This window comes from Tachypleus tridentatus, chromosome 13 (genome assembly GCF_004210375.1).
Source record: "Tachypleus tridentatus isolate NWPU-2018 chromosome 13, ASM421037v1, whole genome shotgun sequence".
NCBI classification, from domain to species: Eukaryota; Metazoa; Arthropoda; class Merostomata; order Xiphosura; family Limulidae; genus Tachypleus; species Tachypleus tridentatus.
The window spans coordinates 219,841,839-219,856,037 of record NC_134837.1 but is presented as its reverse complement, the minus strand read 5'-3'; the positions used below and the strand labels follow the sequence as shown (position 1 = coordinate 219,856,037).

The following is a 14,199-nucleotide window of genomic DNA, read 5'->3' as shown; positions in this document are numbered from 1 at the left end:
TATTAATGAATCTTATAAAACAAAACGAATAAATGCACCTTACTTACATGTATGGAAAGAAAACCACCACCAATTTTTCACAAAATACGATAATGTCAATATAAAGAACTGCATCATTAAAACATGAACAATTATTTATTGTATGAAGTTACAAGTAATTGAAATTATCAGAGAAGAAATATGAAACGTTGGAAATACAATAAACAATATAGTGCCCTAATAAGAGTTCGGATTCCCATCGCACCAAACATGCTCGTCCTTTCAGCGGTGGGAGTTTTATAATGTTGTAGTCAATCCCACTATTCGTTGGTAAAAAGAGTAGCCCAAGAGTTGGTGGTGGGCTGTAATGACTAGCTGCTTTTCCTCTAGTTTTACACTACTAAATTAGGGACGGCTAGTGCAAATAGCCCTCATGTAGCTTTGCGCGAAATTAAAAAAACAAACAAAGAATCATTACATCATACATATTGTATACACCAAACTTTCCAGTGATGTTTTATAGACCAGTTACACTTCATATATTTCACTCTTAACCTTCAGATCGGACTCTTTAGTTGAATTTATTTATTATGTTACAGTTATGTTATCTGTGTAACTGATTCATTTATGTAATGACATTCGTGAATGGCTTAAAATGATGTATATATAATTGTAACACGTCACATTACATATACACATAAAGCCATATAATTCATTACCTCAGTAATATCCAACTGTCCAGGAATGAAACACTGTACCTATAGTAACGTCAAGTGTTTCTTACAATATCTCAATGGACATGATTTTGATACCTTTCTGCTATCTATGAATTGATAAATTTGACTCCTTCTTTCAGTATCACAATACAAATAATTTTAGGCAGAATTCATCTGAAGTAAGATTCACGTTTATTCAGTGACGCATTTAAGGACTTATAATGCTAGACCTTAGAACGCAGGTAGCCCATTATGTAGTTTTGCACTTAACAAATAAACCTCCACCAGGATTAGTACTTGTAATGTTTACTACAGCATACACTAGTACACATTCAGATTGATACAGGCTACATACAATATTTAACAGCAACTTGTATCCACTGTCCTTGGTTACCACAAACATCAGTCACTGTGGTATCATGATATTGTAGGTCAATTCACTCACTACAGTCACATAACAAAAATTATATGCAAGGAAACTCTGATAAAACAACGACTTTTTTCCAAGGTTTGTTATTTATATTCTGTGTTCATTAAAATCACACTTTATCCACTGCTGATGTGCATGTCACACTACTTAAGTTTTGCACTTATACACTGGTAGTCTTGGGAATACTGAATAAATAGCCTGTAATGTTCACGACAAAATTCCATTGTATGCTTGGTAAATAAGAATTACAAGGTCTGCTAGCATTTTGATTCATTTTAACTCCTGTTAACATAAAATATTCTGGGCATTGCACTTAATAACTTAAAGTATCGTTGACATGTGCCTAGTCAGTATGGAATTGTCTGCTCCACAAATTTTCTTGGAATACTCAACTAGATGACGTGAGAAAGTACTGCAAGGTATCATATAAACATTTTACTACTACGTTTTACTCAATAGTTCAAAGAAATGGTTGAAATACTTTTCCAGTACACGTTATGAAGTTTTATTTATCATATACAGTCATACAAAAATATTATTCTAATAATTATATATACTAATTTCAGCTGTCCTAACTGTGTAATGATCAAGTAGTCATCACGTGATGTAGACATACCAATTAATAGCATTCAGAAGCTCTGAAGTTAAGAAATACCACTTCCTATTAGTGGCGTATTTTTAATAGTAAGTACACCAATTAACTTGTTGGTCTGGAAGTTAATCCCAGCCATATTGACGAAGGAAATTTCATCAGAATTGTAAGGCAGATCTTTCTATGGTATTTCTTTATTTGATTCCTCTGTAAGTACCATATAAATACTTTAAACAACACTTTTTTCAACTGAGTCTGTATGACACAAAACAGTATTCTACTTATTATCTGAGCCTTCAATCTTACTCTCTGATTTCCAATCTCTCCATTGAAAGTCATCAGTGATGTACAACTTAAACCGATCAAAATCCTCAGTGCATTTTTATATGGCACATTAATACTGATGAGATGACGAGAAACCGACTTCAAGTAAAAGTGAATCTCTAGACGACAGGTATGGGTACGTAAACTTCTATTAAAATAAAGTAGAGAACAACGTTTTTTTACATTATTTTAATAAAAGTTTTAATACCCATAAAAGCTGCCTTGAGATACATTAATACTGTAGTTCATAGTTTGATGGGCTTACTTATAAGAAAATGAAATAAGGACCAGTACAGTGAAATTCAAGTTGGTTTTGTTCCATACGATCAGATTTCAATTCCTTCACTGTTTTACCATGGCATTTCTTCGCCCGTATGGTGGTCTTTCTTAGCTGCAAACATGCTGTCATGCCATCAATTATTGCAGACCTCAACTACTCTATACGTCGTGACTTTGACATGTCTGCTATGGGAAATTCATACGTTATATTCACAAGGACCTGCATTTTACTTTAAAACATGAAAATATTTGACAAAAAAAATAACAATATTAACTTCTGCTGTATTGTGCAGTATGTGTTCATGACGTACGGTATTCATACGAGTCACTTCAGTCAATATTAACAAACTTTGCACATATTTGCCTGGTAGCTTATTTACTAATTCTGTTAAAATACCAGACTTGTGTGATACGATGAAGTGCGTTTCAACTACACTTAATACTTGATATTCAGAAAATAACTGGCTGTAGAAATGCATCTCTTTGTGAGTTTCTTGAAGTGTTCTGAATCATTCAATCCATTATCCAATCAGCATATTAGCAACAGACTATGACCAATAGATAGGCTTCGGGACACTAAGTAATGTAATCGATAAAGACCGGTGTGTACAAACTACGTCATTCAATCATTGATAGAGAACTTGCTCTTTAATGGGCTATTCCCTGCTTGAGGAAGTAACAGCTCTCTGCCAGAATTCTTTTTAACCAGTTTTTGCAGAGGTTCAAAAACAACATTTACGCATTTTTACTTGATAATTCTGTTAAAGTCTTAAAGTATCTTCTGCATAATACCTTTGGAGATCACAAATCAAGAACTTCATCCTGGTCGTCTGCAATAATGGAACAGCGCACCTTTCTGGTCCTTTTACTTCTCATATTAGTGCCACACTTACATGTATCCAGATAACAATCCTTAATCTTTTGCAAACATTCCCCGTCTTTTTCCACGGCAAATAGCGCACAAACCAGATCTTGATCCTTCAGATTGTTTTCCTGGAGTTCCTGGGTGTCGTTACAGGTATCCATATCTATTCACAAGCGAAATCATCATATACTGTATACTTTGAAGTTATTACTAATGTTCAGAATTAAGGCATTCAACAAGTGAACATGCTTTAAGTTTTTGATGAGATAACCTTTTCGTGTTCTATCTTGTGGACATAGTCAATGACATATAAAAATCATATTGTTTCAACTTTGTGATCTAATATAAAATAATCATTGCATGATGTTTAAAGTTCATAAACCATTTCATTGATGCATAGGCCACATTTTTGTAACTTTAATAAGATAGTAATGTTGTTAATGTTTGACAAATACTAAAACAGTAAACATTTCTGTTGTGCAGGTACTTACATTCGGGAGACATCAGTGCATATAACCACACATTATTCACTGTCCTGTAGCTAAAACAATACTCTTTTAATTCTACTATTGCTGACACAAGTACCCGTCAGACTGGAAAGTTTCATTTCCAGCATGTTGACTAAAATGCAAGATCATAGTTCTCAGTTTGCCTAAAATGTGTTAAAGCTTTAGTCCTAGAGGCAATGAGGCAGTGATTTTCGAAGATATTGTCCGTGAATTGTTTGTAGTGTGATGCAAAACCTGAGAACCTGTCGATTACTTGTTACATCATAGTTTATGACCAATCTCTAGACAGAATTTGTCAGCACACCATCTATCCATGCAATATGTTCAAGGAACACATCCCTGGTTTCTATTTAAAGCCTGCTTTCCTCAATCACGAAGAAGTTTTAACCCTCTTTTAATGACTATTTCGACTTGCCAGTATTCAGAAGTCAGACCTGAGCCAATGGACACCTTTCAGTGAATCCAGACGTTCATTAGTCCACAAAAGTGGAAAGGCATCAATGGAGGTTATTGCATTGACTAATATAATATTAACAGGGACCTAGACACGCTCTCGTTTTTTTCTTTTATTTTTGACAAACACTATTCATGATGACCAAACACTTTCTGAATGTCTTATGATACCATACTTCAATTTTAACATCCACTAGCTCTCTAATCTCGTTGTACTAATAGTGCTAATGGAAGCCTGCGTAGTGATTGTATCTGTGTAATGTTAAGGTAGTGTTTTCTGGCACAAACAATCGTCTTGTCCCTCGAAATATTGGCTTAGTCAACTAACAGCTTCAGATGTTCTGGTAGTTGTTTATTTGTTGATGTAGCAGAATCAATCCTAGTTGGACAGTTATTTGCAGCTATATCCACCTCACTTATCACGCAAATGAATGATTCAGTGGGAAGTTTAATAGTCGATTATCAGTAATTACAGAAAAAAGCCAGGTTAGTTTTCTCTTTCAGACAAATAATTGTGTAGGCAAATGTAGCTTGTTTTATAGACAAGAAAGAAGAAAGAAATTCTAGTAATAGACCCAAAATTTCACTTTGCTGTTTTTTGCTATTGTATTCTTAGACATACTGAGTTAGTACTACAGGTAACAGGAATTATGACCAGAATATCATCATAGAGTTAAAACTGAACATTTAATTTGAAAAGTGTAATGTTAAATAAACTAAGATCAAACTTTTTAAAATACAGTAATAACAAGTAAAATGTTAAGTACACAGAACGTCGAACGACACTTCTGGATACCTGATAACATTCTTGAGTATATACTCTATTCCCCCCAGTAGCACAGGGGCATGTCTGCGGACTTACAATGCTAGAAACCGGGTTTTGATACCCCTGGAGTGCAGAGCACAGATAACCCATTGTGTAACATTCTGCTTCACAAATATTTTATTCTAGACTGAGAGAGTTGACACTGTACACACAGAAATAACACTATGTAATACAAATTTTGTTCCTGGACATTATGTGTTATTTCTTAATTGCTTATGTTGTAAAAGTGCAGAAAATGGCCATTATTCTCTTCAAACTTTACTTTTGTGACCTAGATAATGAAAATTAGAAATTAACCTATTTTCTACTTAAAAATGGGCAAATTTGCACATTTTCATTGACATAAGGTCTGAATAAAACAACATATGAATCAAGATGTACATGTATTTATACTAAAGTTATACAAAAATGTTTAGAAGTGAGTAGTTTTTCGTGATTTGCGCCTCTAATGTAATGTAAATCACTTTCACATATCAGCCCCCAAATATAGTCTCCCATTATGTTTTCGTTATACGCTCCCAGGTCACAAAAGCAAAGTTTGAAGAGAAAAATAGGTATTTTCTACTTACTTTAGGCATAAGCAATTGGGAAATAACACTTTCTGCCCAGGAAAAGAAAAAGTCAAAATTTTGTTACATCGTGTTATTAATATTACCTCTCTCAGTACACAGATTCTACCAAATCATTATTTGTCTCAAGCGAAAGTATGAAGCATCTAGACCTTTCAGAACTTTAGATAGAAGGCAATATCTCCAAATAAAACAGATATAAAATCAAGACTGAATATCTAAAGACATCTTTCAGTGGATACACGCATTGCCCTGTAACACATAAAATAAAACATGATCGCACGAGTCGGATTTCCGATATAAAAAGTCTGTAGGCGAATACATCTGAAAATTATTCAAAATTTCATTATATTAAACAGTTTTACTTTCATATCTAAGAGAGAAAGGGAAAATATGATACTTTTCCATGTACGACATTATATCAATAACCACAATGCCAAGAACAGATATAAATAGATTAGGGAGGGACAGAATAAATATTGTTTATAGAATTAGTTTCAGTCTCTGTGGTCATGACTAATCAACACTATTGTAACCATCTGTGTGTAAAATAAAAAGATGTAAAAATTTACAATTAAATTGTGCATTTCTTCTGTTTCTGTTTTCACAGATTACATCAGTATTATTAATAATCTCATATTTGTTTCTTTTTACATCTTAAAGTACAATGTACTAGTGTGTCTATGGCTTTTTTGTAATAGATATGTTGTCTGGTTGATTTCGAATACCATCCACGTGCGCCAGAGCAGCTCCGACAGACCGGCCAGCAATCGGACCAGTATCTTATCACAGTAACTGTAGGACTTCATAAACTTTAACTTGTTTTTAGTTAAACATATATAGTAGTATGTATGAATCAGTATAACAATGCATAATAGATTACATACGTAATCTGGTGAGAAGTACCAGTGAGTACATACTTTTGTGGAGTGCTGGAAAATGATTAATTATTTCAATAAACTATAGTAGAGTTAGCGCAAAACTCAATATAATAACACCTAGTTTTCAAATTTCTCCCCGGTGAACATACCCCCAGACCCCTGGCATGCTTTACACAATACTTAGAATTGCATGACCAACTCTAAATTACTTCTTCCACTCCTGCCCGCTGAGTAAGAGGTATAAAAATGACTGATAACTCTAGAAGGTTTGGTTTATATGTGTAGAGCTGTACATTTACATCAAACAAATTATATACATTTCAACCGAATATGAAGCCTGCTATTTTACTTGTTTCGCTCTTCCAACCAAAACTAACGAGCCATGAATTTATGAAACTGGTCGGTTGCAGCGGAAATAGTAAATCAAAGAATAGATTAGGTCTCTGCTTAGTCTTCTCTGAAATGCACCGTTTTACAAAAGAGATAAATAAATAAATAATATCTGGAAAAATTCAACCACGAAAAAAAACTGTTTTGTGTGGCTTTATATCAACTAGGGAAGAGAAAATTGAATACTTTTATAATGAGTAAAGAAGAAAAACCTGTTTGTTTTTATATCAGGTATAGATAGAGGGAATTTTGTTTATATAACGAAAAAAATTATTAGTTTCTTTTATATCAGATAAAAAAGAGGATTTACAGTTTGTTTTTCTAAACTTGCATAGAACGTTAGTTTAATGATTGATTGAAGGTAACCACAAGACAACACAATGGGCTATCTGTGTTTTTCCCACCACGAATATCAAAACCTAGCGTTGTAAGTCCGCAGACATATAGCTGTGCCACTGGGGAGTGTTAATTTAATAAAAAGTTTGTGTTGTGATCAAAATTAACAGGTAATTAAGTATAACGTCAGGCCTTTCAGAGGCGAAATATCACAAAAAATGGAGTTCACTCGTTGTACAATATTATTATTGGAAGCTGTTTAAATTGGAGTAAATAAATATGTAATAATTTTCCTCGTGCATCTTATTATAATGTGTTATCACGCTTGTTAATAAATAAGTTTGTGCATCAAATGCACTGAGTCATGTAGTGGACCGAGGAAATAGCGTTTACCGTCGTAAAACAGTTGCCATGTGTCGCAAACGTGTGTTCTCAACTTTGGGGTGTGCTAAAAAAGTAACAGTCAAATCCAACTATTTCGCCAGACAAGAGTAACCCACGAGTTGGCATTGCGTGCTGTTAACTAGCTACTTTCTCTCTAATCTATCACGTAAATTTGGACTGTCGTATGCAGATAAACCTTTGTATAACCTTGCTCGAAATTCTGAAAGAAACAGTTCGCCTAACGAGATCTGTATGGAACAAAAGAATTCCGTTCTTTGCCGATAAATGTATTCTCAGTAAACAACTAATGCTTGCTCGATATTCGTATTGAATCAATATTTCTAGCCGGAAAAGTGACCTCTATATTGAAATATATTCCTTAATTTGGATATAATCACATATACTGAAATCTAGGTTAAATGTGCCATAGTTTAGCGCGCGATAATACTTATTAATCTTACTATTTTCCACTATATTAACTGTTAATATTTTTATACTACAGCATCAAAAGAAATTCGATTTTTTTTTCTCTAGATGTAACGTTTTGATGATTTTTACAAACTTTTAATTGCATTGCCCGAATCACAGTTATAACAGTGGAAGATTATGATCTGATTGCTCAAAAGTACATTAATGGCTGTTGCTTTCTAACAATTTTTATTTTGCTTAAGAGCGAATTCAAGTTTAAGACTCGTAAACTATACTTGAGGAATTACCAAATTATCGTTACAATTTTGTTAGATGTTCTGTTTAGAACTGTATGAAACCTATCCTGTTATTATATAGTTGTGTATCAGAACATAACTAACCAACCAGGTGTTTCATAAGGGTAAAAGAGGTTTTATTCATAAAAGCGATTTTTTTTTGCCTATTCATTTTTGTATTTATTAGTTAAATTTCCTGTTTTTCACTTTTATTATGTCTGCTACTATGATATGAATATATTTTATCATACTATGATATGAATATATTTCAGCATACTATGATATGAATATATTTTATCATACTATGATATGAACATACGAGGTCTGTTCAAAAAATACGCGGACTGTTTGAATTGCGCGGCTCCAGTTGGTTCCAGGGGAATCCGCTTGGTGTCGCTAGGTTCGCACAGATCAGCTGATTACGACGCCATTTCCCGATTGCAAATATCTTTATTTGTGTATTAGCTACGCGGTTTTAAGTGAAGTGCGATTTTTCGTTTGGCGGATTTCAGAATGAATGACCTGAAGGAGCAACGATTTGCTGTGAAATTTTGTATTAAACTTGGAAAATCTGCGACTGAAACTTTTGCTTAACACGGCTTACGGTGATGTTGCTATGAATCGTACGGCATGTTTCAAGTGGCATGAACGTTTTAAGGATGGTCGACAGTCCATTGAAGATGATGAGCGTCCTGGACGTCCTTCCACGTCAACTGGAGACCCACACGTCGACAAAATCAACACCCTGGTGCGGGCAAATCGACGTCTGACTGTCAGGGAGCTTGCTGAAGAGTGTGGGATATCAGTTGGATCTTGTTACGAGATGTTGACCGAAAAATTGAAGATGCACCGCGTTGCTGCGAAATTTGTGCCTCAGAACTCGTGAGTTTTTGGCCAAACACTCGATCACTGTTCTTCCCCACCCCCCCTACTCACCTGACCTTGCTCCTTGCGATTTTGTCTTGTTCCCCAAACTCAAAAGACCCTTGAAAAGAAGAAGATTTGAGACGATTCCTGAGATTAAGGCAAATGCGACGAAGGAGCTGGAGGACATTACAAAAGAAGCGTACCAGGACTGTTTCAACAAGTGGAAACACCGTTGGGATAAGTGTGTGCGTTGGGGAGGAGAGTACTTTGAAGGGGTCCCAGACCTGTAACTTCTAAATAAAGTACATTTTGTTTTATGACGTCAGTCCGCGTATTTTTTGAACAGCCCTCGTATTTTATCATAGTTTTACCAAAACAAAAACAAAATTGATTCATTAAAGATCTCGGATATTTTGTGACAAAGCATTAAATATATTATGTAGGTTGTGGACAAAATGTTTTTAGCATGGTTACTATTTATATTCTTATTTGTATATAAAAGTACTTTAATTAAGAATGGGAGAAATCAAACGTCTAATAAATGTTAAAGACACTGTTTTCTATATTATATCAAATGAATATGTGTGTGTGTATATATAATTCAATATTATTATTTCTGTCTGTTGTATTTTTTACGTTGCTATTTTCAAAATTCTTCCAACAGACGAAGAACCCGAGAAAACTGTCTTCCTTCTTCTGGACGGCGAAGAGTATGAACTCACTATGACCTTGGTTGATCAGCTAACCTTTGGTTCTTTCACGGTAAAGTATTCTTACAGCTATCTAAGTTGTCTTCATTAAACTTTCACGCGCATACGATCTGGGTGAGATGCGTTGTGTGTCTTTATTATCACAAGCATTCATGGTAATTTGCCACTGGCACTAATATTACGTTAGAGATTTATGTATTCATAATTTTAATATTCACATGTTAATGGGTTTTTTATAATGTTATGTCATAAATCATGAAAAACGTTAGAATTTTAAGACGACGCTGTAGATATTCACAAAATAGTTGGAAATAGACCTTAAATAAATTCAAACTTAAATTTCCGATAAATCTTAGATTTCGTGGGATTATAACCTTGTTTAATATAAACGCAGTATTTTTTTTCGCATTTCAAAGACGATCGAATAGAAACCCATCCTGTTTATAAAACAATAAACAGTTTTTAATTGTTCAATGAAAAAAATCTTACTCCTTGTAAACAACAATTATTATTTGTTTGTTTTAAACCCAATACAGAACGTTGGGCTACGTACGCTATACCCACAGCAGAAATCGAATCCTGACTTTTAATGGTATTAACCCTTAAGACTATTATTGACCCAAGTAACATCGTGTGATCTGAAACACAAATTAATTTGTTTGCTAAATTATAGTCTTTTTTGTCTACTCTAGTTTATTTTACAATCATAACGTACATTCCTCTTAAAAATATTTTGTTATATATCTGACAAAATTATTACAACATACAACAGTCAAAGTTTCTGTTAATCTCGTTAAAGCAAATTGTGTGTATCTATGCATTTTGATTTTGTATCTACAGAGTAGTTTCACGATTAATTTTGTCTCTACAGAATAGCCTTACCATTGCTACTGTCTCTTCAGAGTAGCTTGACGACTGCTATTGTCTCTACAGCGTAGCTTTACGATTGATCAGATAACTGTAGCCCCATAATTGTCCATCTTTGCTGTGCCCTCTACAGGTATCTACCCATAATCCACTGCTGAGAGTGTACACATTTTAATTTTTAATATATTCGAGCAGAATTGTTCTTTTTTCAGTTCTTAAAAACTTGCGATGTCTAAGAAAGGTGATGTAATTTAACTGTGAAGAAAAAAGAATAAATGAGGTGAAATTTAATACAGAGTTGAATAAGGTATTACAAATCTATTTTAAATGTGAAAATAGGTAGGCCAGTTGATAACTACAACTGATATAAGGTCGTTGTGATACAGAATGTATGAGAACAATATATTTTGACATTGTTTGGCTGTAGGTAGTCTGGTGCCACCAAAAAACTGGCTACATTTTGATAAAAAAAGATGTATTTAGATCGGGAATTTAGAATTTCAAAGACGGAAATATCCCTTGTACTTAATGGAATTGTAAACTAAAAGAATATTGGTCAACTTAGCCAACAAGGATCACTTAGAAAGGAACCTCTACAGCAACTCTAGCTGTGTAAATGAAACTGCGACATCTTATAACAAGTGAGAATTCATGAATAAAAAAGCCAGTAGCAGAAGCTGTCCACGTGCCCAAAATAAGAGTGCGCAACATAATGAAAAGGATCTCCGTCTGAAAACGAGGTCAGAGTGTGTAGGTTTATCAAAATAAGGATATTAAACCATACTTCCAGTTTAACCGTCTCATATCTCAAGCATTTGTAAACTGAAGTGGGTATCAATGTTTTTCAGTACGAAATCTAGTCTGTTAAGTACCCGGATGCAGCATTTATGCATATTTGTATGATCATACTGTTTAAATGGAGTCTGTGAAATTGTTGTCTTCATATGGATTATGGAAATTTTCAGGGAAGAGGAGTGTGTTTTGACCATGACTGCTTTATTATGAAGTCTTTTGCAATAAAAATACGCCGCATGGCTATTTTCAAGGTGCATGACCGGAAGTGGTGACATTAAATGTAACGAAATGGTGAAGCTCTAAAATGGTTTTAATATAACATAATCAAACCATCTATTTGTACATAATATTTATTTAGGGAATACAATTGAACAGAATGTTTTATTGATGTATCTTTTAACTCAGTGTTATTGTATTAAACCGGTATGAAACACACTCAGATATCATAAGTGAACATTCTGATAGCTTTGTTAAACTTTATAGATTTGTATTACATTAAGAAATGTCGGTATTATTCAAGATGTTATTCGACAAAATTTGAAGTTAGAGTTCTAAGGTTCGTGATGACAAGAAACACACTTGAAGCAAAAATGTATTTCAAGACGGCTGGTATGGGTATGAACACTTTTATTAAAATAAAATAGAGAACAACGTTTCAACCTTCTTAGATCATCTTCAGGTTAACAAAGAGAGTTTGCAAATGACCTATGCCAGACACATACATGTCTTAGGGACGAGACTATAAACGGGCACAGGATTATAGGAGACATTGCAGCATATGTTAGTTTATCAATTAGTATAAGTGTAAAAGTGTTCCTTTATATTGGTTTAATTTTGATTTGAGTTGAACACCAGTTCTAGCCAACATTTTCATGACACAGAGTGAATCTCAAGCGATCAATTAAGCCTTACATCCACCTCTATACTGGTACAGATATGTTGATGATAGAATTACTGGATTCACATCTACAGAACACACACTTTGGTTTTCAACCACGTTACTCCATACATCCCGACTTTAAGTTCATCTGTGAACAGAAAAAATCTAACTAAATAGCATTTCTCAACCTCAAGATCACTAAACTGACACACAATTTAAAACAGAAATCCACAGAAAAATCACCCATACTGGATTATATATTTCCTGGGACTCAGCACATGAAACAAAACAACAACTCAACATATTAAGAAACCAAATAAACACAGCAACTATGTTCACCAGATAAAATTAACGATTAAATCAACAAAATAAAACAACACTTCACCAACATCAACAAATTTCCTAAAAAAACCGTGGAAAAAATTACACGTATACACATAGACCAACAACAAACAAATAACAATAAATCCCAAGATACAACAAACTACAAAACCTTATACTGCTGTATACCATATATTCCAGACATCAGCGAAAAAAAAATACATTTGGAAAAACTTAAAACAAAACACAACATTCCAGTAAACACCAAATTCATTCAAAAACCAGGTACAAAACTAAAGTCCATAATATGTAAAAACAACATTAACATAATTTATAATACAATGCAACAACTGCTACGGCCCGGCATGGCCAAGCTTGTCAAAGCGTGCGACTCGTAATCTGAGAGTTCGCATCCCCGTCGCGCCAAACATGCTCGCCCTTTCAGTCGTGGGGGCGTTATAATGTGACGGTCAATCCCACTATTCGTTGGTAAAAAAGTAGCCCAAGATTTGGCGGTGGGTGGTGATGACTAGCTGCCTTCCCTCTAGTCTTACACTGCTAAATTAGGGACGGCTAGCACAGATAGCCCTCGAGTAGCTTTGTACGAAATTCAAAAACAAAACAAACAGCAACTGCCATGAAAAATAAGCAGAAAAATGGAAATTAGATTCAAAGATAACAAACATCTTCACACGTTTCTCGACACTCAAATAAATATAATGTAATCTTAGAAAACACGCAGATATTAAGTAGAGAAATAAACTTAAACAAACGCAAAATCAAAGAAACTCTACTTATACGTATAGGGGGCGCTGTAATAAAACGCGTTTGGTCGATAATATACAAGTACTTTATTTCTCCACTTTGTTTATCAAATTTTTCAAAACTTTTCTTTACAGTGAAATTAATCCCGTTCTCATGACAGTTTTCCGTTACCTAAACTGCTCGTGTCTTGGAATGGATTATTATAGTCATGAACTCAGATTATGATACCTACAAAAATAAGAAGCCATGATTTTTATACTATGTCTGCTTAAAAGAGACAAATGGTACTGTTGTCCTTTCTTCATGATCTTTTACTTTGTCTCTTTGAATGTAACCAAACATGGATGACGTATAAAAGAAACCCCAATACGACTTATGTTAACCTTACATTCAATTATATTTTTAGAGTTACAATCGAATGTTAAAAATATGTTCGTAGAAAATGGCGCTCATTATTAAGTATTCTATTCTTCAAATGACCAGTTAGTTGCTTAGGTGAAAGCCCTCGTGACTATTTCAAACAATTCTGAGCATGTGATAGACAAGCCTAAACTGCGCAAAACAGTTGAACGATGTACGTAATTTTTAATATTATGCGTATAGAAAGGTAAACTCACAATTACTAAATAATCCCAATCTTCACATGCATACAAACATACACGCGTACATATATATTCATTTATTCAGGAAATAATACTAATTAAAACAGACCCCCGGTGGCTCAGTGGTATGTCTGTGGGCTTTACAAACCGGGTTT

General features: G+C 34.1%; 1 protein-coding gene across 1 annotated transcript in view; it reads left to right on the top strand.

Moving 5' to 3' along the window:
* Positions 1–14,199, top strand: part of LOC143238605 (uncharacterized) — a 63,818-nt gene that overhangs the window by 30,915 nt on the left and 18,704 nt on the right. Inside the window, exon 2 of the mRNA XM_076478969.1 lies at positions 9,769–9,866. Within this exon, the coding sequence (XP_076335084.1) occupies positions 9,769–9,866 (98 nt within the window). The remainder of the gene's footprint in view (positions 1–9,768; positions 9,867–14,199) is intronic.